This window comes from Lutra lutra, chromosome 10 (assembly GCF_902655055.1).
Source record: "Lutra lutra chromosome 10, mLutLut1.2, whole genome shotgun sequence".
Classification (NCBI taxonomy): domain Eukaryota; kingdom Metazoa; phylum Chordata; class Mammalia; order Carnivora; family Mustelidae; genus Lutra; species Lutra lutra.
Window position 1 is genome coordinate 19,237,815 of NC_062287.1, and position 23,535 is coordinate 19,261,349.

The 23,535-nt window shown below is 40.8% G+C and overlaps 3 protein-coding genes and 1 non-coding gene across 4 annotated transcripts; 1 reads left to right on the plus strand and 3 right to left on the minus strand.

Moving 5' to 3' along the window:
- Nucleotides 1–872: 872 nt before the first annotated feature.
- LOC125080257 (U6 spliceosomal RNA) lies at nt 873–974 on the minus strand. Its single transcript, XR_007121281.1, has one exon. It is a non-coding gene; the product is annotated as a U6 spliceosomal RNA (small nuclear RNA).
- Nucleotides 975–1,523: 549 nt separating this feature from the next.
- LOC125080092 (olfactory receptor 6M1) lies at nt 1,524–2,465 on the minus strand. Its single transcript, XM_047693935.1, has one exon. It carries the CDS (start codon nt 2,463–2,465, stop codon nt 1,524–1,526), a length of 942 nt encoding a protein of 313 aa, XP_047549891.1.
- A 10,052-nt stretch (nt 2,466–12,517) lies between these two features.
- On the plus strand, nt 12,518–13,815 carry LOC125079951 (olfactory receptor 6M1-like). Its single transcript, XM_047693696.1, has 2 exons — nt 12,518–12,632; nt 12,839–13,815. The coding sequence occupies exon 2, from the start codon at nt 12,868–12,870 to the stop codon at nt 13,813–13,815; it is 948 nt and encodes a 315-aa protein (XP_047549652.1). The 5' UTR covers nt 12,518–12,632; nt 12,839–12,867.
- An 8,013-nt stretch (nt 13,816–21,828) lies between these two features.
- LOC125079649 (olfactory receptor 6M1-like) lies at nt 21,829–23,126 on the minus strand. The gene is made up of 2 exons (XM_047693454.1): nt 23,012–23,126; nt 21,829–22,805 (listed from the first exon to the last, which is right to left on the minus strand). The coding sequence occupies exon 2, from the start codon at nt 22,774–22,776 to the stop codon at nt 21,829–21,831; it is 948 nt and encodes a 315-aa protein (XP_047549410.1). The 5' UTR covers nt 22,777–22,805; nt 23,012–23,126.
- Between the last annotated feature and the right edge of the window lie 409 nt (nt 23,127–23,535).

Below are 23,535 nucleotides of genomic sequence, written 5' to 3' on the forward strand. Positions count from 1 at the left end.
GGCCATGACTTTACTCCTCTAATCAATATTTTAAAAAGCAAACACATCTACTGTCAGAAAATAATATTTTCTAACCCATGTTACCTTTATATTACCTTACTGTTTATTTTCTCAGCTAACCTTCTTGAAAGTGTTGACTATATTTATATTCTGTTTCTTTATATATGCAGGCTATTCTCCTTACTCTATTTTGGCTTTCACCCCCCAAATTGTATTAAACATTTTACCAAAGTCACTCATGACCTGCCCTTCTTATGTTCCTTTTCTTAGCAAATATCTCCATTTTTCACTCAGGTTTTCTTTCTTTCTTTCTTTCCTTCTTTTTTTTTTTTTTAAAGATTTTATTTATTTATTTGACAGAGAGAGAGAAAGAGATTACAAGTAGCCAGAGAGGCAGGCAGAGAGAGGGAGAAGCAGGCTCCCCACTGAGCAGAAAGCCCAATGCGGGGCTCGATCCCAGGACCCTGAGATCATGACCTGAGCCGAAGGCAGAGGCTTAACCCACTGAGCCACCTAGGCACACCTTCTTTTTTATTTTTTTTTATTTTTTTATTTTTTTTTTAAAGATTTTATTTATTTATTTGTCAGAGAGAGAGCGAGCACAGGCAGACAGAATGGCAGGCAGAGGGAGAAGCAGGTTCCCTGACAAGCAAGGAGCCCGATGTGGGACTCGATCCCAGGACGCTGGGATCATGACCTGAGCCGAAGGCAGCTGCTTAACCAACTGAGCCACCCAGGCGTCCCACACCTTCTTTTTTAAATTGAAGTGTAAATGACATACAAGTTATTTTCAGGTATACATCTTAGTGATTTCATATTTTTAGACATTATGAAATGGTCCCCATGATAAGTCTAGTTATCATCTGCCACCAAATGATATGGAATGCTTCACAGATTTGCATATTTTCCTTGTGCAGGAAAGGTGATCTTCTTTGCATTGTTTTAATTTTAGTGTATGTCCTGCCGAAGAGAGCACTCACTCAGGTTTATAGCCAGAAGCTTGATGGCATCCTGAGTCTCACTTACCTCTTTCCCCTCACTTCTCACATCATATTTACTTGATCTAGGTAAATGGAACAAAAGGTGAAAACTGAATCTCTTGAAATTTTCAAGAGTGCCTAACCCAAGAAATTAAAATGCTCTAACTTCACATGTCTTGCTATGAGTTGTGATACACTATTATCTATTATTTCATTTAGAGATGGAAACATCAAGGCTCAGATGAGTTGTGACATGGTCAAAGTCACCTGGAAAATAAACTGATGGAGCCAAGACTGGATTTGGAAACCTCTGGATATTATTTAGGTGATGTTTCATGATTTAAAGCCATGAATATACAAGGGTTGGTGGGTTAGATTTTTTTTTTCCCCTAGATGTAAGCAGAATGTCCTTCAGTTTGCTGTGGCCATTGCTCATTCTGTTGACACAGTCTCAGGTTTCTGAAATGTCCACCTGGCACTATATTGATGCAGAATGAATGTGCTGAAGATAAAAAATGTTGTGTGATATAATGAACACTAATGTCAAGTTTTCCTAAGTATCAAGGACATGACTCTGTTCATTGTCTCTCTCAACATTTCTTTCACCTTTTCATTTCTCAAGCTATAAATAAAAGGGTTCAGAAGAGGAGTCACCACTGTAATGAGAACAGCAGCTACCTTGTCAAAATCCAGGGAATAGTTCTGATTGGGTCTCACGTACACAAAGATGTTGCTCCCATAGGCAATGGACACAACCGTGATGTGAGAAGCGCAGGTCGAAAAAGCTTTTCGACGGCCTTGGGCTGAGGGGATGCGCACGATGGTAGAGATGATATAGGTGTAGGACCCAGTCGTGAATGTCAGAGAGCTCAGAATGACAAGGGCAGATAGGAGAAAGTTGATCTGCTCAATGAGGTGCGTATCTACACAGGCCACCTGCAGAAGAGGGGCAATGTCACAGAAAAAATGATTAATTTCTTTTTTACAGTAAGGTAGCCTTGTCACCACAATGGTTGGTACCAGCACGGACAGGAAGGCACCCACCCAGCAGCCCAGGACCAGCAGGAGACAGACCCTGCTGTTCATGATGATGGTATAGCGCAAGGGTTTACAGATGGCCACATAGCGGTCAAAGGACATCACCGCCAGGAGGATAAACTCCACTGTCCCCAGAAAGAAGTAGAAATATGTTTGAGTGATGCAGCCAACAAAAGGTATGGTCTTCTTCTCTCCTAGGAGGCAGGCTAGCAACTTTGGAGTGACAACCGTGGTGTATAAAATATCTAAACAGGACAAATTACTGAGGAAAATGTACATTGGGGTTTGCAGACGATTATTGGTCCATGTTAGGAAGATGATAATAATGTTTCCTGTGACTGTTAATGTGTAAGTTGGCAAAAGAACCACAAAGAGGAAGATTCGAAGCTCTAGGAGAGCAGGAAAGGCGATCAGGGTGAATTCAGTCACTGTGCTCCGATTTCCCATGGCTGTGGCTACACGCGGTAGGCATGGTCTCCCTTAAAAAACAAGAAAAGGAAAATCAGCCTAGGAGGTACGTTTATAAATATCTGTAGAAAATGTGTTATGGAGCATGTCTTCCATTGGGAGATGGGTCAAGGGCTTAGCCGTTGATTGGAAGATCATTATTGGGCATCCTTGGGAAAATGAAAATACCATTTAGACACAACTTTTTCCATAAAACGACGAGAGAAGAATGGTTTAAAAAATCCTCTCAGCTTCCTTCCTCTGATAAAATTCTATTCATTCTCATTAAATGAAATTTCTCTTCTCTTCAGTGCACCCAGCTTCATTTTCCAGGTTAAAAATGTGCTATAAAGTACTGACTCACACTTTAACAAGAACTATTTTTTTTGAAGTTTACAGTCATTGAGAGGGAAATTCTTTTAAATACTTTCTGGCCTTTTCTATAACAAATTTTCTTTCACTTGAGCAGTTGACATTGGTGACCCGCCACAAGAGATAAAGGTTGATTTCTTTTTTCCCATATTTGGTGATCTCCAGAGTCTCAACTTTGAAAGTCTTTTCCTTGCATATATAGATCTATGGAAACAGACCGGAAGTATCTGAAAGGAACAATGGTTCATGGCTCCTGCTAATCACTTTAGATGACACATCAAAAGGGCATAGTGAGTATCTTATATTTAGGTTACACCCTGGGTCCACAACCTACCTTCTCCAAATTCTGTGAAGTATGTAAGCTATACATCACATATCTGGCTGATTATTTTTTTATTGAAGTATAATGAACATATAATGTTTCAGGTGTACAACATATTCATCCAATAATTCTATGCATTACTTGGTTTCATCACGATAAGTATAGCTACCATGGGACACCATATGTTACTGCAATATTATTGATTATATTCCATATACTATACTTTTCATCTCTGTGACCTATATATTTTATGACTAGAAGTTTAGCCCTCTTAATCCCATTTTCCCACCTCCTCCCCTCTGACAACCACCAGCTTGTTGTCTGTATTTACAATCCTGTTATTTTGTTCATTTGTTTTGTTTTTTAGATTCCACACATAAGTAAAATTGTACGATATTTGTCTTTGTCTGATTTATTTCTGGCTGATTATTTAAGGGGACACTAAACAATGTGATAAAATCAAAGAGGTACAGATTATACACAGGAGGTAAAATAGAGATAACGTAGCTCACTTTATTTACTTGATTAGTTGAAATAATAAAACTACATCAAGATCATCTAGTTGTTCTTTATCCCAGGATCTGAGAAATATTCTCTGGCACCGGTATCCTCATTTTAGGTTAAAAGCACCCATGCTCTAACGCCCATGCTCTCTTTGTCTAGATTTTACTGAGCACCTCCTTAACAAATAAGTTAGAGGTTATTCCCCTCTTTTTCCTTTTGCCCACCTCCCCTCATACTCCTTTACTAAGATAAAAATTTTGCCTTCCTATTTCATTTTTTAAGTGTTTCCCATTACAAAAAAAAACCCACAAAAAACCTCACATTTTTCAGTGGAAAGAATTTGAATATGCAAATGCAAAAAAGAAAATTACATTCTGTAAGCAAACCTGTTATATATTTTGGTGAATGTATTTCCATGCCATTTCAAAATTAAATTACTTACATATGTATCTAAAATAAATGAGGCTGACATACTATTTTATAACGGGCTTTTCTTCTTTTTCTTTTTTCTTTTTTTAAATAATAATCATCCTTCCATGTCAATTACTAGAACGCTGCACACTCATTTTTTAATATCAGCTTTTTTGAGGTACAATTGATACACAAAGAACATCACATGGGGTCCCTGGTTGGCTCATTTGGTGGAGCATGGGACTGCTGATCTCGGGGTCATGAGTTTAAGCCCCATCTTGCACGTAGAGATTACTTAAAAATAAAATCTTAAAAAACAACAGCGAAGAACAGCCCATATTTAATAGGCACAATTTGATGAGTTTTGTGTGATTTATGTGCAAGAATATTTACTCAGTCATTATCTATACAGGAAGGAAATGTTGATCATCTAAGTTAACCAACACCAAACAACCGGCTGACCTTCTCACGGGGCCATTGATGGAATCAGACAGTATATGACCCTTACAAGTGATTGTGTGAAGGAAACTCTGGGAGGTCTGGCGTGTGTCTGTCTCCTTAATTGTGGTGATGATATTATGGATGTGTGTATGTGCTCAAACTCATACAAGCTCTCAAATGTTTCTATAAATCATCGCACAGAAGTGGCTAATCATGAATACTGATACCAACGTAATAGCAAGTGAAATCTCATGTGAACTTTCTGTCTGAGGCACTGAGAGTCTGTTTTGTGTGTGTGTTTTATTATTTCCATGAGGCTGTTCAAAATGATAATTCACACTTCCAGATTCAAGTGTTAGATGAATATAACATTCAAGATGAGCTACTGCGAAGTTTAAATTAAATCATATGTGTGGCAATATCTAACAGAATCTTGCTAAAAAATATGGCTTCGTTCAGAAAGGATTGCAATAAACTCAAAGGAGATGAAAAATTAGAGTGATCTGTTTCTTGAATAAATAACAACAAATTATGGAAAGTTTAATTTGAGGAATATTCTTAGTGCATCCTTAATCTGAATCCCCCAGATTTGCATCTGACCCCACTAAGAATATGACAGATCAGAGAGACTACACACGAGAAGATACATTTAACAAAAGTGCTATATTAGTCAATAAAACATAGGTGAAAAGGTATACTTACATTTTATCGATTGTATAGATGATGCAAGATTCGTCCAGCATGTTTCGTACATGGAGACAGCAAGAGGGTCCAACTGTGATTATTGTGTGTGCATGAATCTACTCTAGATATTGTACTTTGAAATTGTTCTCTTGCCATTTCTATTTCTACGTCTAGCTCCTAGAAACATCTCTTAAAGATAAAATAAAATTGACTAGGTCACTGAACCACCTAACCCCAGTGTGTGTCCCTGTGATTACCAGCCTCATCACATATCCATCCAGCCATGGCTTGGATGACTTCAGTGAGTGGGAAATCTCTACCTTGCTTTAGCACTGGCTGAATGAAAAGCTCTCATCTTGAACGGAAAATTCTGTCTTTGTAAATTCCAAATACACGTTCATGTTCTGGCCTTTCCAACCAAACACTTTTTTCACCATAGTAGCCCTTAAACACCCTAATGATCTAGGTACCCCGATGAGTTCCACACAAAATGATTGTAGAGTCTGGTTTTGCAGTAGAAAATGTGGTAGTAAAGTGTTAAGAACCTGGAAAACCTTGCAGGAATAATCAGCTGGATAAGAGTAGATCGTCCCTGACTTTTTAAAAAAATTATCCTGGAAAATCATTGATTCTCAATTCACAGGTATTTTCCCTCTTACAAGAAGGCTAGTTCTGAGTCTTTGGTTAATTCTCCATCATTCGAATTATTTAGTAACTGGGCTGTTTTGGATATAAAACCAACTAACTCAGATGTGGCTGATGCAGAATCCTTCTTACGCCACCCTTGCCAAGTGACAGCCCAGTGAGGGGAACTTAGTGTAGTTTTTGGTATCGTGGTCCCTCTTTACGGTTACTAGAATACTAAATTTTCCACCGGAGATTTTACTAAATAGTCTTGAATACACTGAATTGCCAAGATTAAAGGTGAGTTGTATATTTTCTAAAAAGTTACCCTATTCTTTTTCTCTATAAAGTTTCCTCTCTTCTATGAATTTTTTTTCATAAGTGGATGAACTGTGCTTTTTCATGGGCTTATTTTCCTTAGAGATTTAGATGAAAACAGCTCTTGGGGATATGGGTCAAAGGAAGTTAATTAATAATATTGTTACAAAAGAATGTTGGTTTTGAACGACCTAATCACAATTACAAAGTTTTAGACGGTGCCAAATTGACCTGCTAGGGTTTCCTTGGGGATTTTCATGATATTTTGCTTTATCTATTTAAAAGAAAATTAATGCTTAAAAAACTTTTCATCCTTTTAAAGTCATTGACCAATAGAAAGTGTTCTCCACCAATAATTATTCTAGAGTTTCAGATGCCATTTAGGACCTCTGTATCAGCACAGCAAGTTTTTTAAGTTTTTTTTTTTTTAATCTTTTAAAAAAAGTTTTATTTAAATTCCTACTTGTTAACATACAAAGTAATATTAATTTCAGGTATTCAATATAGTGATACCACACTTCCGTACAACACCCAGTGCTCATCACAACAACGTGCTTCTGAATCCCCAAAACATATTTCACCCCTCCCCCCACCCACCTCCCCTCTGGGAACGGTCTCTTCTCTACAGTTAAGAGTCTGTTTCTTCACTTACCTCTCTTTCCCTATCCCCCCTGTTCATCTGTTTTGTTTCTTTTCTTTTTTTCTTTTTAAAAATATTTTATTTATTTATTTGACAGAGATCACAAGTAGGCAGAGAGGCAGGCAGATGGGGATGGGGGGATGGAAGCAGGCTTCCCGCTGAGCTGAGAGCCCGATGTGGGGCTCGATCCCAGAACACTGAGACCATGACCTGAGGCGAAGGCAGAGGCTTTAACCCACTGAGCCACCCAGGCGCCCCTGTTCATTTGTTTTGTTTCTTAAATTCCACAGAAGAGTGAAGTCATATGGCATTTGTCTTTCTCTTACTGATTTCGTTTAGTATTATACTTTATAGTTCCAACCATGTTGTTGCAAAACGTGGCAAGATTTCATTCTTTTCTTACGGCTGAATAATATCCCATCATTACGCCACCTCTTCTTTATCCATTCATCGGTCAGTGGACACTTGAGTTGTTTCATAATTTGACTATTGTAGATAATGCTGCTATAAACATGTCAGACAAATACCTTATGATTTCACGCACATGTGGAATAGAGGAAAATGTGGAGATGGTAGCCAAGGGCACAAAGCCTTCCATTATAAGATGAATAAACACTGGGTGTCTAACATACAGCGTGGTGACCACACTTAATAATACTGTATTGTGTACTTGAAATTTGCTAAATAGTAGCTAGTTTAAACACACTTACCAAAAAAAAAAAGTAACAATATGAGGTGAAGAATGTGTCAGGTAATTTATTGTGATAATCATTTCCCAAAATATAGATTTATGTCAAGTCTTCATGATGAACACTTTACATATATGCAATTTTATTTGTCAATTATACATCCCATAAACTGAAAAAGTAAAAAAAAAATATAATGCATCAGATATTTCCATCAACATGCACTAGACTGGCTAGAATTTAGAAGACTGCTAACACCCAGCATTAGTAAGGATATGGAAGTGTGAGAGTCACTCTATTACCAATACAACGGAAAATGATACAATGACTTTGGAGATCATCTTGACGGGTTCTTATAATTAAAAATATTCCTACTATAAAACACAGTCATCCCACTTTTCAGAATGTATCTAACAGAAGTGAAAACAAATATCCACATAAAAACATGACCTCAATGGTTCATAGAGGCTTTATTCACATTAACCAGTACTGAAAACAACTCAAGGCTCCACCGTCTGATGAATAAACAGGCTGTGATAATTCTGCAGAATCTATATTATACATAGTCCTCCATAATACAGAGGAAGAAACCATGGATACCCAAAACACGTGCATTAACTTTGAAGTATCTGATTAAGTGAAAGAAAACAAACACAAAAGACTACATGAAGTAGGACTGCATTTATATAAAATGCAAGAAAATGCAAATTACCCTGACAGGAAACACATCAGTGGTTATCAGGGGCTGAGGTAGGGGAGAGGAGAGCATTTCCTGCAAGGGAGCACAACAGTTTCTAAGAAAACGGAAATATTGTAAACCATCATAGCGGTGCTGGCGGCTACGTGAAGGGACACAGGTATCAAAACTCAACCAGCTCTACACTTAAATTGTCCATCGTGTGTACCTTGTACATCAATACAATGGATTTAAAATATGGACACAGGCATACCAATCTATGTAAAGGATCTCTCTTTGGAAAGCAGCTTAAAGCTTATTTCAATACATGACGATCATTTCAGAAAAAAACATGTTTTAGGTTCTCCAAGTTTCTACTTTTCTGATGCTTTAAAGCAGCTCTCTAAGTTTCTCTTTAAATAATAAAATAAACAACCAAGAGTGTGTCCCAGGAGACCCTAACTTTCTAACTGTGAGTAGTTACTGCCACTCTGATGTTCTGACTGCAGTAATAATCATTAACCTTTTTTTATGCCATAGTCCCAGGTGCCACTGTAACCCAAGTCCCTGTAGGTGAGCACCACATCTCATTAAACACCGCAGTTCACCCCCATGCAAGCACTTTCGTAGAGGCAGAGTCAGGCGATTCCTGCAGAGAGTAAGTGAAGGTGGTGCTACGTGAAATCAAGTCACGGGACACCTGATGAATGAGCAGGTGTGACCCAAGGAAGGGTGACAGTTTAGAGAGATGCTTCAGTGCATGCAAACATGAATTCTTCTGACAGTCCGGATGGATCCACAGAAGAACTTGAAATTCACTGAGTACACAAAAATTAAATTCCTGAAGCGAAGAAAGGAAAAAAAACCCAGCTGAAATTTGGGCAGCATTCAGCCACTTTTGCCAGAATAGAAGTCAGGGGACCTGCTCTAGATCTGGCTGCAGGTGACTCCTCCATTCACCACCAAACCTCGCTGCTCCGCCCTTCCTTACCACTACGTGCAACAGGATACATGGGACGTGGAACTTAGAGGAATGTTCTGAGGTTCACAGGAAACGTGAACAGATACTGTAATGCTTGGACTTCTCCCTGGTGTAAGTCCAGACTTCACTTTTGCTGTGGGCATTCGAAAAGGAACCGAGAAAAAGCCACAGACGTTATGGAAAAGGACAGTTTTTCATTCAGAGGAAGAAGGACGTTCTCCATAAGCAAACACTGAATAACCATTTGGTGTGGTTTGGAAAGGGGGATTAGTTACCACCCGGGGAAAAGTCTCAGACTCGGACTGAGATTTACACAGAATTCAACACTGAAGCAATCACAGAACTGACAGAAAAACAGAGGGAATGCAGTATGGAAAAAAACCCGCAAAGCTTGAGTTTCCTAACATACCCGAATAGAGAAAACACAAAGGGTGCTACAAAGAGTAGGAGGTAAGTATACTTTATTATGCAATTATCCATATTTATATGTTAAGCAGTCTGAGTCTCACTAAATTTCTTTACATGTATATTTTATGAATTAAAGTATAACTACTGCTCTTCCCAAAAACTATAGTGAAGGCAGCTGTCAAGTATGATAGCTTTACTCTAAGTATGTAAATGAAAGTCTTTAATGTACTCAGCTTCCAATTGAGCTTTGTCACATTTTACTGACAGCAGCAAAGATCCCAAAATTTCTCTAATCCCCAAGCCCCCCACCACATCTCAGTCCTTTTCTGTTCCTCCTTCCCTATCCTGATGTTCTTAACAAACATGTACTGAACACCAAGTCCGCATACATCACTCTAGTAGACATAGGCTCTAGCTGAGGAATTCAGTCTGTCCCTGTCATCACCCTCATTTTAGAAAACACGTAAGACACGAGGCTTAAGAGTGTCATGAAAGATCAAAACCTACAGTGGCCAAACAGGTTCTCTTCCATCAGTCCCCATTTCTGACTAAATCTGGCATCTTGAAATGTGCCAGTGTGCAAGTGAATGCCACTTTTTAAGGACCCACAAATGGTAATGAAGAACAATCCTCCCCCAAAATGAAAGTCTTAACATGGCAAGGTTATAATTAAATGCTTAGACGCAGATTGTCATAATCCAGAACCTTTCCCCCAAGACAGGATGGGCTCAGGAGGGCACAGAGGTCATCTAGAGAAGACCGACACAAAACCAGCTTGTTCTCCACTATCATGAAGTTCAGCAACTCCGCTAGGAGAGCAAGGCTACATCTTTCCCTCTTCTCAGCATTTATTTGACCCAAATACAGCAGAACAGAAAGCTCTCGATGCCTTTTTTCCATTCCTATATGACCCCATGACAACCACGGCCAACAGCAACCAAATTTGTGTCCGACCATCCCAGAATCTTTTTTTTTTATAAACATATAATATATTTTTATCCCCAGGGGTACAGGTCTGTGAATCGCCAGGTTTACACACTTCACAGCACTCACCATAGCACATACCCTCCCCAATGTCCATAACCCCACCCCCTCTCCCAATCCCCCCCATCAACCCCCATCAATCTCATTTTGTGAGATTAAGAGTCACTTATGGTTTGTCTCCCTCCCAATCCCATCTTGTTTCATTTACTCTTCTCATACCACCTTAACCACCCATGTTGCATCTCCTCTCCCTCATATCAGGGAGATCATATGGTAGTTGTCTTTCTCCGATTGACTTATTTCACTAAGCATGATACCCTCTAGTTCCATCCACATCGTCGCAAATGGAAAGATTTCATTTCTTTTGATGGCTGCATAGTATTCCATTGTGTATATATACCACATTTTCTTTATCCAACATCTGTTGATGGACATCTAGGTTCTTTCCATAGTTTGGCTATTGTAGACGTTGCTGCTATAAAAATTCGGGTGCACGTGACCCTTCGGATCACTATGTTTGTATCTTTAGGGTAAATACCCAGTAGTGCAACTGCTGGGTCATAGGGTAGTTCTATTTTCAACATCTTGAGGAACCTCCATGCTATTTTCCAGAGTGGTTGCACCAGCTTACCATCCCAGAATCTTGTTTAAAAATGGCACCGAGCTATTGCAGATCCCAACCTGTCTAACTTACAACACCAGGGGGGAATCAAGCTCCTCTCAGTGTCATCAAAGAAGAAATACCCAGGAAGGAAAATGGAGGACTTTGGGGGAGGTTGGGAAACAATTGTCGAGATAAATGGAAGCAACAGTGGGATGGATGATTGGCAGCTGCGGGAGACTCCACCTCTGTCTGCCTTGACACCTGCTCCTCTCCAGTGGGGGCAGTGAGGAAGGTGGGAAGGGGGAAATGAAGGGGATTTCAAAGCATTTCCACTTGTCCACAGACCATGCGCGCTTCTGTGTCTATATTAGACCTCAGCAACATTAACACGCGCCCACCCAGATATGGTTGATATGGTTATGCCTTTCTGTGCTGTAGTAATCAGTCAGGAAGTGTATGACCTGGGTGCAGGAGCAGTGGGGGGAGGGTGAATATCACAATATTTATGGTGCAAGGCAACCGACAGTACAAGACCCTATTTCAATAGATGAGCCTCTGTGAGGTCCTTTGATAATTTAAAAGCAATTGATTTTTGGAATAAATGGATGGGAAATACAAACAATGAGCAACTACAAGGACCAGAAAAGTCACAGCAAAATTTTCAAATGGAAATTGATTCAGGAAAAGAAAGGAGGGAGTCTTTAAGGCAAAAAAAGGCTGCTAGGAGTTACTTTTCCCAGACAGAGTGCCTGGGGAAAATGATTTCCTTTCAGGAGGAACTCGGTGGCTTCAAACCTAGAGGGAGCCTAGCTCAGGTTCTTGAATTGGTCATTTGCACATAAAACTAAAGAATTAGCCACAAAATAAAACACCCAAGGACCCCAGCTTCAACGGAGTTACACAAGCATGCACTAGAAGTTCACCAAAGTTGAGCACTATTCCGAGAGGAGCATTCCAAACACCGCCCATCTGCATCCACTTTCTTGCACTACTATTAACAGACTCCTGTTCCAGTTGCTGAAAAGAATATAAGGTATAAGAGACCTATAGAAGAGGACCTGTAAAATATGCGTAGGTGGGGAATGGGAGGTGAAATTTCTGTTATTCTTTTGGAAGCTGCCATACACATGACATTGCAAAGAACAATGACCATTTTCCCAAAAGAAGTTTTCAAATGCATGAAAGAGATTATGCAAATTATGAAGCATGCATAGTGTACCTATGTGCTCTGTCACTGTGTGGACCTCAAAAACTCCAGTTTCTGCTCTTCTACGTGGACAATACATGAAGGGTTGAAATAACTTGGAGAAAAGGAACTCAACTTTTATTAACATTCCCTTTGTCCTTTTGCAACTTGACTGTCTGGATTCTCAGTTAAGTATTCTCTCTTCTCAGGCACAGAACTGACAGGGGAAAACAGGAGACCAGGAAGAATGAAAGGGAAAGGGGAAGGAGCCCTGGGTCAGAGAGAAAAACCATCATGAAGACCAGAGTTTAATGGGACCACAGAGGTAATTTCATTCAACCAAAAATTTTAAATATGAGAATCCTGTGGTGAGAAAAGTCGTGTCGTTTACCCAGGGTCCTACCTGTTTTACGGTGAGTGAAATGACTCTTGACTCTTCATCCAAAGCTTTTACTACTTCATCTTTAGCACTGACATTCAAAGTTGAAAACTTATTTTTGCTAATTTTCTTCTCTATAATTTTTTTTTCAGAGACTTTCTGCCCACTGATACTGCATGCAATGGATATGCAGAATCAGACCACAGTGACTGAATTTATCCTGACTGCCTTCCCTATGATCCCAAAGCTTCAGATCTCCCTCTTTGTGGTCCTCCTGTTTACTTACATGCTAACTCTAACGGGAAATACTGTCATCATTTCCTTAATCTGGGCTGATAATCGCCTCCAAACCCCAATGTACTTCTTCCTCAGTAATTTGTCTTTTTTGGACATTTCATACACTACCTCAGTTACCCCAAAGCTGTTAGCTTGTCTCCTAGAGGACAAAAAGACCATAACTTTTGTGGGCTGCATCACTCAAACATACTTCTTTTTTTTCTTGGGGACAGTGGAGTTTATCCTTTTGGCGGTGATGTCCTTTGACCGCTATGTGGCCATCTGTAACCCCCTGCGCTATACTATCATCATGAACAGCAGGGTCTGCCTCCTGCTGGTTCTAGGCTGCTGGGTAGGAGCCTTCCTCTCGGTACTGTGCCCAACTATTGTGGTGTCCAGACTGCCTTATTGTTATAGAGAAATTAGTCATTTCTTCTGTGATATTGCCCCCCTGTTACAGGTGGCCTGCATAGACACTCATTTCATTGAGATGATAAACTTTCTCTTATCCTCCCTTGTCCTTCTGTCCTCCTTGGTATTCACCATTGTGTCCTACACCTACATCATCTCTACCATCCTGCGCATCCCCTCAGCCCAAGGCCGTCGGAAGGCCTTTTCCACCTGTGCTTCTCACATCACAGTTGTGTCCATTGCCTATGGGAGCAACATCTTCATGTATGTGAGACCCAGCCAGAGCCACTCACTAGAATTTGACAAGGTGACGGCCGTCCTCACCACAATGGTGACCCCTCTTCTGAACCCTTTCATTTATAGCCTGAGGAATGAAAAAGTAAAAGAAGTTTTGAGAGACACAATCCACAAAATTATGTCCTTATGGCACAAGAGAACTTGAACTTTATTGCACAGGACAGCTTGAAAGTTTGTGTGCTAATAATGACGATATTCAGCACTTGGACTCCAGGTGGAGGAAAGCATGCTTGAAGACAATAAAGTCAAAGATTTGTGGGAACACATGAAGAGGCTTCTTGCCACATCAGAAACAAGGTATTACAGTCAACGTCCAGAGCAGGCATTCAAGCATAGAGAAAATAATGTGTTTTGGAAGGCAGCTATGCACACCACTATACCACCAACGCAAATAATGTGTTTTGAACCCTATTATTGTACTGTCTCACACACAGATTATCATGAATTAATGAAAAATACTTAACTGAAGTCAGAAAACCTGATTTGTAAGCCTGGGTTTATTGCTGTTTTATCACATAACACTTACACTATCTGAACTCTCATTTTTCTCATTGGTACAGTAGGAAATACCTCACAGCCCCACCCCCCCCTTTTTCTTTAGTAGTCTTAATCTAGATGACCTAAGAAAGGGAACCACAGATAATTGGAAGTTAATGCTTTCTCTAGGTATTAGGATGATGCAAGATAGTTGACTTCATCCCTGACAGCTAAATACCATAGAAAATAATAGTAATAATAATAACAACAAAAACAAGGAAGAGCAGTAACCTATCCCAGTGTTTGTACAGTGTGCTTAAATTTGAGCTTATATGTTGATACACATGGAGTTTATAAGAATATAGATTTTAAATCACCCGAGTTCAAAATCCTAATTCCTGGAAGGAGGATCTGATTGGTGCAACTGACGAGAGATGTCCTCTCCTGATTCATTTCTTTGTAAGAGGAAAGATTGGCAAGGAGTTAAGTTGCCCTCTGTCCTTACCACCATGGAACCCGTGCTATGGGATGGGTACTCTGAACGACATGGTAAAAACAGGAACAACACCATAGGCATTCCTAAGAGCAAACAAATTATGGCTAGTGTGGTCATTAACCTTCTAGCTACATGGACGATGACTGAGACCCTAAACTGGCATGGAATCTCTCACCGACAAGCAGATAGAGAAAGTGCTACCTCAGGAATGGACTCAGAATACTATGGAAGAACCCAGTGTGTCATAAGGTATTGTAACGAACAAATGTTTCCAGATCGAAAGAACATAGAACAATGTCACCAGGGCTGAAGCAGTCATATAAGGATCTGGTCTGTACTCATTATCAGACGCTCCATAAGTTAAGATTTGGAAAGTTACCATATCAGTTCCTATTGCTGCCATAACAAATTTGGCAGCTGATAACGACTCAGTTTTATCATCTGACCTTTCTGGAGGTCACATGTCCAAAATCTTCCTACTCATCTGAGTTGTTGACAGAATTCCCTTCCTTGAAGATGTGGGCCCAAGGTCCTGCTATCTTGCTGCTATCAGCCAAGGGCCATTTCCAGTTTCTAGAAGGTACTTCAGCTCTTGGCTCATTGTCCCCCTTCCTTCACCTTCAAAGCCAACAATAGTGGGGCGAGTATCTCACAAGTTTCAAACCTCTCTTCTTTCCCTCTCTTTCCAACTTGGCTGACAACGTTCTCCACTTCTAAGGACTCACTTGATTGGATTAGGCCCACCCCAATATCCAGGATATTATCATGGACTCAAGGTCCTTTTCCTGAATTACATTTGCAAAGTCCCCTCTGCGAAGTCAAGTAACATATTCACAGATTCCGGGGGATTAGGACATGAATATCTTCAGGTGCCATTACTCTGCTTGTCAGCATTGGGTTGCTAGAGGTAATGATCCAAGAAAGAAAAAATAAAGAACAGAGCACAATAGGATTATTTTGAGCCAATACTCATTCCTAAACTCCAAGTTTCATCACTTAAAGCAGAAGAGTTTACAAATCCCGGAATGTGAAAGACTAGTGAAAAGCAGCAACATAGGAAATACATGTATGAACTAGCTACATGTGTTTTTATTTAAATCATTGTGAGGTAACAATGAATATAATTGTCGCTTTGTGCTGTTTTACTGTTTTCACGAGTGCCCACATCACTCAGAAACTCTGATCTGGTATCACGAACACAGAAAAGAAAACAAATAAGAGAATTTAAACACAATTTTGGTACCCAAAATTATACCTGGCCCCAGGTTAGGCCAGGCTTGAAACTGAAAATATAAAAAAGACTTCATAAACTCTGAAAAATAACATAAATATACTGTTTTGCCTTGATGTCGATTATTATTCTTATGATCAACATTGTTATAACACAAGATAATAGTATCTATCAGTTTCTACATTGACTCTAGTTAGTTACTTGTCCCAAATTTGGGGACACCTGGGTAGATGCTTACTTTTCCCTCACTCAACTAGGACTAGGTATTTAAACTACTCCTCTTCAGTATGGGGATAGAAGAGGGAACAGATCAACATAACCTCCAGAAATGTCAAACAATATCCACTTGCTAGATAAACTATATCCCTCCAGCTGTGGACGCAGGGCAACCCAACCAGAGAACCCCTGTTGTATGTAATGAATTCTGTGATCCTTCTCTTTGCCAGCTAACCCTCACGTATTCCTTCCTCCTGACTCAGTCGTAATAAAGGTTTCGGTGACAACAACTGTGAACATACATCTCAATTACATCACAAGATTCTCAAAGGCTGCAGTGAAACATGTCAAATTATTTATTATCGGTGGTCAAGAGTTTAGCTAAACTACTCCGGGGTATTGCTGCCTTGGCCCCCATTTGGCCCAGCAGCCTGCTGTGACGTTGAACTGCTATTAGTCCCCTCATGCAAGCACATGCAGCTGCAGAGTCAAAACACATGTGACTTTCTGACATGACCACCCCAACAGCCCTTGTGCTCAACCATCTTCCCCGCCTCCCAGCCCCTTCCCTTTATGGGCCCCGTTAATAAGGCCCCAGTGTCACTGACCAAAACTCACTCTTTTGGTTGCAGCTGACTAATCTGGCCTTGGCCTGGGAACCCTCAAACCCTCTACCCATAGACTTTAATGAAAGGATGTGCCCCAGGGCCTGCTTCTCCATACTGTCCCCCTCCAAGGGTGCCCCCTCCCCCCAGTCATGGCATGGACCTCCTCCAGGACCCATGAGTAATAAACTCCATGGTAATTCCTGTTACAGTCTGTTGAACTGCAGCTCACCATCTGGTCTCCTCTGCTCTACTTAGGAAATGTTAACTTGGGGGCACCTGGGTGGCTCAGTTGTTAGGCATCTGCCTTTGGCTTAGGTCCCAGGATCTCAGGGTCCTGGGATTGAACCACTTGTCAGGCTTCCTGCTCAGCAGGAAGCGTGCTTCTCCCTCTCCCACTCCCCCTGCTTGTGTTTGCTCTCTCTCTGCCTCTCTCTGTCAAATAAATAAATAAATAGAATCTTAGAAAAAAAGAAATGTTAACTTGATAAATTAATAACAAGGTGGTACCACCACAAATGGCAATTTCCTTCATTCTTGAAATGTACTAAGAAGTGTTTGTGTGTGTGTACGTGTGTGTGTGACACTTCAGAGGTATGTACTTTGTCTGAGATCCTTAAAAACTCTTTATTAAATAAAATTTTGGTGGGTACCTGGGTAGCCTATTTGGTTAAGCGTCTGCCTTCGGCTCAGGTCATGATGATCCCAGGGTCCGGAGATCCAGACTGCCCTGGATTCCCTGCTCAGCAGGGAGCCTGCCTCTTCCTATTCCCCTCCACTGCCTCCTCCTGACTCTCCCTCCTGGACTCCTCCCCTACCCTCCCCTGCTCACTCGCTTGCGAGTTCTCTCTTAAATAAATTCTTCAAAAACAAAAAGGTTAACAGTGAAAATATATTAATTACTAAAATTTTTATAACTGGAAAGAGCTTATGCATTATCGTTTTCAACATTATCATCTTTTTTTTTTTTAAGATTTTATTTATTCATTTGACAGACAGAGATCACAAGTAGGTAGAGAGGCAGGCAGAAAGAGAGGGAGAAGCAGGCTTCCTGATGAGCAGAAAGCCTGACATGGAACTCGATCCCAGGACCTTGAGAGCACGATCTGAGCTGAAGGCAGAGGCTTAACCCACTGAGCCACCCAAGCACACCTACATTATCATCTTTTTTAAAAGGGGGCTTACTTTCTCCAAATGCTGAAAGTAAGAAAGCATATTAATGAATGAATCCCTAGTTAGCTGTAAACAATATCCTTGGGGCACGCCTACAGTCCAAGATGATAAATGATTTTTTTTTTAAGATTTTATTTATTTATTTGACAGACAGAGATCCCAGAGAAGGAGGCAGAGAGAGAGGAGGAAGCAGGCTCCTTGCTGAGCAGAGAGCCTGATATGGGGCTCTATCCCAGGACCCTGGGATCATGACCTGAGCCGAAGGCAGAGGCTTTAACCCACTGAGCCACCCAGGCACCCCGATAAATGATTTTTTTTAATAAAAGATTTTAGGGGCGCCTGGGTGGGTTAAGCCTCTGCCTTTGGCTCAGGTCATGTTCTCAGTGTCCTGGGATCGAGCCCCACATTGGGCTCTCTGCTCAGTGGGGAGCCTGCTTCCCCCTCTCTCTCTGCCTGCCTCTCTGCCTACTTGTGATCTCTGTCTGTCAAATAAATAAATAAAATCTTAAAAACAAAAAGAAATACATACTTCTGAAATGTACCATACATATGCACACACACACACACACAAACACTTCTTAGTACATTTCAAGAATGAAGGAAATTGCCATTTGTGGTGGTACCACCTTGTTATTAATTTATCAAGTTAACATTTCTTTTTTTCTAAGATTCTATTTATTTATTTATTTGACAGAGAGAGGCAGAGAGAGAGCAAACACAAGCAGGGGGAGTGGGAGAGGGAGAAGCACGCTTCCTGCTGAGCAGGAAGCCTGACAAGTGGTTCAATCCCAGGACCCTGAGATCCTGGGACCTAAGCCAAAGGCAGATGCCTAACAACTGAGCCACCCAGGTGCCCCCAAGTTAACATTTCCTAAGTAGAGCAGAGGAGACCAGATGGTGAGCTGCAGTTCAACAGACTGTAACAGGAATTACCATGGAGTTTATTACTCATGGGTCCTGGAGGAGGTCCATGCCATGACTGGGGGGAGGGGGCACCCTTGGAGGGGGACAGTATGGAGAAGCAGGCCCTGGGGCACATCCTTTCATTAAAGTCTATGGGTAGAGGGTTTGAGGGTTCCCAGGCCAAGGCCAGATTAGTCAGCTGCAACCAAAAGAGTGAGTTTTGGTCAGTGACACTGGGGCCTTATTAACGGGGCCCATAAAGGGAAGGGGCTGGGAGGCGGGGAAGATGGTTGAGCACAAGGGCTGTTGGGGTGGTCATGTCAGAAAGTCACATGTGTTTTGACTCTGCAGCTGCATGTGCTTGCATGAGGGGACTAATAGCAGTTCAACGTCACAGCAGGCTGCTGGGCCAAATGGGGGCCAAGGCAGCAATACCCCGGAGTAGTTTAGCTAAACTCTTGACCACCGATAATAAATAATTTGACATGTTTCACTGCAGCCTTTGAGAATCTTGTGATGTAATTGAGATGTATGTTCACAGTTGTTGTCACCGAAACCTTTATTACGACTGAGTCAGGAGGAAGGAATACGTGAGGGTTAGCTGGCAAAGAGAAGGATCACAGAATTCATTACATACAACAGGGGTTCTCTGGTTGGGTTGCCCTGCGTCCACAGCTGGAGGGATATAGTTTATCTAGCAAGTGGATATTGTTTGACATTTCTGGAGGTTATTTTGATCTGTTCCCTCTTCTATCCCCATACTGAAGAGGAGTAGTTTAAATACCTAGTCCTAGTTGAGTGAGGGAAAAGTAAGCATCTACCCAGGTGTCCCCAAATTTGGGACAAGTAACTAACTAGAGTCAATGTAGAAACTGATAGATACTATTATCTTGTGTTATAACAATGTTGATCATAAGAATAATAATCGACATCAAGGCAAAACAGTATATTTATGTTATTTTTCAGAGTTTATGAAGTCTTTTTTATATTTTCAGTTTCAAGCCTGGCCTAACCTGGGGCCAGGTATAATTTTGGGTACCAAAATTGTGTTTAAATTCTCTTATTTGTTTTCTTTTCTGTGTTCGTGATACCAGATCAGAGTTTCTGAGTGATGTGGGCACTCGTGAAAACAGTAAAACAGCACAAAGCGACAATTATATTCATTGTTACCTCACAATGATTTAAATAAAAACACATGTAGCTAGTTCATACATGTATTTCCTATGTTGCTGCTTTTCACTAGTCTTTCACATTCCGGGATTTGTAAACTCTTCTGCTTTAAGTGATGAAACTTGGAGTTTAGGAATGAGTATTGGCTCAAAATAATCCTATTGTGCTCTGTTCTTTATTTTTTCTTTCTTGGATCATTACCTCTAGCAACCCAATGCTGACAAGCAGAGTAATGGCACCTGAAGATATTCATGTCCTAATCCCCCGGAATCTGTGAATATGTTACTTGACTTCGCAGAGGGGACTTTGCAAATGTAATTCAGGAAAAGGACCTTGAGTCCATGATAATATCCTGGATATTGGGGTGGGCCTAATCCAATCAAGTGAGTCCTTAGAAGTGGAGAACGTTGTCAGCCAAGTTGGAAAGAGAGGGAAAGAAGAGAGGTTTGAAACTTGTGAGATACTCGCCCCACTATTGTTGGCTTTGAAGGTGAAGGAAGGGGGACAATGAGCCAAGAGCTGAAGTACCTTCTAGAAACTGGAAATGGCCCTTGGCTGATAGCAGCAAGATAGCAGGACCTTGGGCCCACATCTTCAAGGAAGGGAATTCTGTCAACAACTCAGATGAGTAGGAAGATTTTGGACATGTGACCTCCAGAAAGGTCAGATGATAAAACTGAGTCGTTATCAGCTGCCAAATTTGTTATGGCAGCAATAGGAACTGATATGGTAACTTTCCAAATCTTAACTTATGGAGCGTCTGATAATGAGTACAGACCAGATCCTTATATGACTGCTTCAGCCCTGGTGACATTGTTCTATGTTCTTTCGATCTGGAAACATTTGTTCGTTACAATACCTTATGACACACTGGGTTCTTCCATAGTATTCTGAGTCCATTCCTGAGGTAGCACTTTCTCTATCTGCTTGTCGGTGAGAGATTCCATGCCAGTTTAGGGTCTCAGTCATCGTCCATGTAGCTAGAAGGTTAATGACCACACTAGCCATAATTTGTTTGCTCTTAGGAATGCCTATGGTGTTGTTCCTGTTTTTACCATGTCGTTCAGAGTACCCATCCCATAGCACGGGTTCCATGGTGGTAAGGACAGAGGGCAACTTAACTCCTTGCCAATCTTTCCTCTTACAAAGAAATGAATCAGGAGAGGACATCTCTCGTCAGTTGCACCAATCAGATCCTCCTTCCAGGAATTAGGATTTTGAACTCGGGTGATTTAAAATCTATATTCTTATAAACTCCATGTGTATCAACATATAAGCTCAAATTTAAGCACACTGTACAAACACTGGGATAGGTTACTGCTCTTCCTTGTTTTTGTTGTTATTATTATTACTATTATTTTCTATGGTATTTAGCTGTCAGGGATGAAGTCAACTATCTTGCATCATCCTAATACCTAGAGAAAGCATTAACTTCCAATTATCTGTGGTTCCCTTTCTTAGGTCATCTAGATTAAGACTACTAAAGAAAAAGGGGGGGGTGGGGCTGTGAGGTATTTCCTACTGTACCAATGAGAAAAATGAGAGTTCAGATAGTGTAAGTGTTATGTGATAAAACAGCAATAAACCCAGGCTTACAAATCAGGTTTTCTGACTTCAGTTAAGTATTTTTCATTAATTCATGATAATCTGTGTGTGAGACAGTACAATAATAGGGTTTAAAATGTATTATTTTCTCTATGCTTGAATTGCCTGCTCTGGACGTTGACTGTAATACGTTATTTCTGATGTGGCAAGAAGCCTCTTCGTGTGTTCCCACAAATCTTTGACTTTATTGTCTTCAAGCATGCTTTCCTCCACCTGGAGTCCAAGTGCTGAATATCGTCATTATTAGCACACAAACTTTCAAGCTGTCCTGTGCAATAAAGTTCAAGTTCTCTTGTGCCATAAGGACATAATTTTGTGGATTGTGTCTCTCAAAACTTCTTTTACTTTTTCATTCCTCAGGCTATAAATGAAGGGGTTCAGAAGAGGGGTCACCATTGTGGTGAGGACGGCCGTCACCTTGTCAAATTCTAGTGAGTGGCTCTGGCTGGGTCTCACATACATGAAGATGTTGCTCCCATAGGCAATGGACACAACTGTGATGTGAGAAGCACAGGTGGAAAAGGCCTTCCGACGGCCTTGGGCTGAGGGGATGCGCAGGATGGTAGAGATGATGTAGGTGTAGGACACAATGGTGAATACCAAGGAGGACAGAAGGACAAGGGAGGATAAGAGAAAGTTTATCATCTCAATGAAATGAGTGTCTATGCAGGCCACCTGTAACAGGGGGGCAATATCACAGAAGAAATGACTAATTTCTCTATAACAATAAGGCAGTCTGGACACCACAATAGTTGGGCACAGTACCGAGAGGAAGGCTCCTACCCAGCAGCCTAGAACCAGCAGGAGGCAGACCCTGCTGTTCATGATGATAGTATAGCGCAGGGGGTTACAGATGGCCACATAGCGGTCAAAGGACATCACCGCCAAAAGGATAAACTCCACTGTCCCCAAGAAAAAAAAGAAGTATGTTTGAGTGATGCAGCCCACAAAAGTTATGGTCTTTTTGTCCTCTAGGAGACAAGCTAACAGCTTTGGGGTAACTGAGGTAGTGTATGAAATGTCCAAAAAAGACAAATTACTGAGGAAGAAGTACATTGGGGTTTGGAGGCGATTATCAGCCCAGATTAAGGAAATGATGACAGTATTTCCCGTTAGAGTTAGCATGTAAGTAAACAGGAGGACCACAAAGAGGGAGATCTGAAGCTTTGGGATCATAGGGAAGGCAGTCAGGATAAATTCAGTCACTGTGGTCTGATTCTGCATATCCATTGCATGCAGTATCAGTGGGCAGAAAGTCTCTGAAAAAAAAATTATAGAGAAGAAAATTAGCAAAAATAAGTTTTCAACTTTGAATGTCAGTGCTAAAGATGAAGTAGTAAAAGCTTTGGATGAAGAGTCAAGAGTCATTTCACTCACCGTAAAACAGGTAGGACCCTGGGTAAACGACACGACTTTTCTCACCACAGGATTCTCATATTTAAAATTTTTGGTTGAATGAAATTACCTCTGTGGTCCCATTAAACTCTGGTCTTCATGATGGTTTTTCTCTCTGACCCAGGGCTCCTTCCCCTTTCCCTTTCATTCTTCCTGGTCTCCTGTTTTCCCCTGTCAGTTCTGTGCCTGAGAAGAGAGAATACTTAACTGAGAATCCAGACAGTCAAGTTGCAAAAGGACAAAGGGAATGTTAATAAAAGTTGAGTTCCTTTTCTCCAAGTTATTTCAACCCTTCATGTATTGTCCACGTAGAAGAGCAGAAACTGGAGTTTTTGAGGTCCACACAGTGACAGAGCACATAGGTACACTATGCATGCTTCATAATTTGCATAATCTCTTTCATGCATTTGAAAACTTCTTTTGGGAAAATGGTCATTGTTCTTTGCAATGTCATGTGTATGGCAGCTTCCAAAAGAATAACAGAAATTTCACCTCCCATTCCCCACCTACGCATATTTTACAGGTCCTCTTCTATAGGTCTCTTATACCTTATATTCTTTTCAGCAACTGGAACAGGAGTCTGTTAATAGTAGT

What these genes read in the sequence shown, in the direction of transcription:
- LOC125080092 (XM_047693935.1), bottom strand. Translation starts at nt 2,465, where the DNA reads ATGGGAAATCGGAGCACAGTGACTGAATTCACCCTGATCGCCTTTCCT.
- LOC125079951 (XM_047693696.1), top strand. Translation starts at nt 12,868, where the DNA reads ATGGATATGCAGAATCAGACCACAGTGACTGAATTTATCCTGACTGCC.
- LOC125079649 (XM_047693454.1), bottom strand. Translation starts at nt 22,776, where the DNA reads ATGGATATGCAGAATCAGACCACAGTGACTGAATTTATCCTGACTGCC.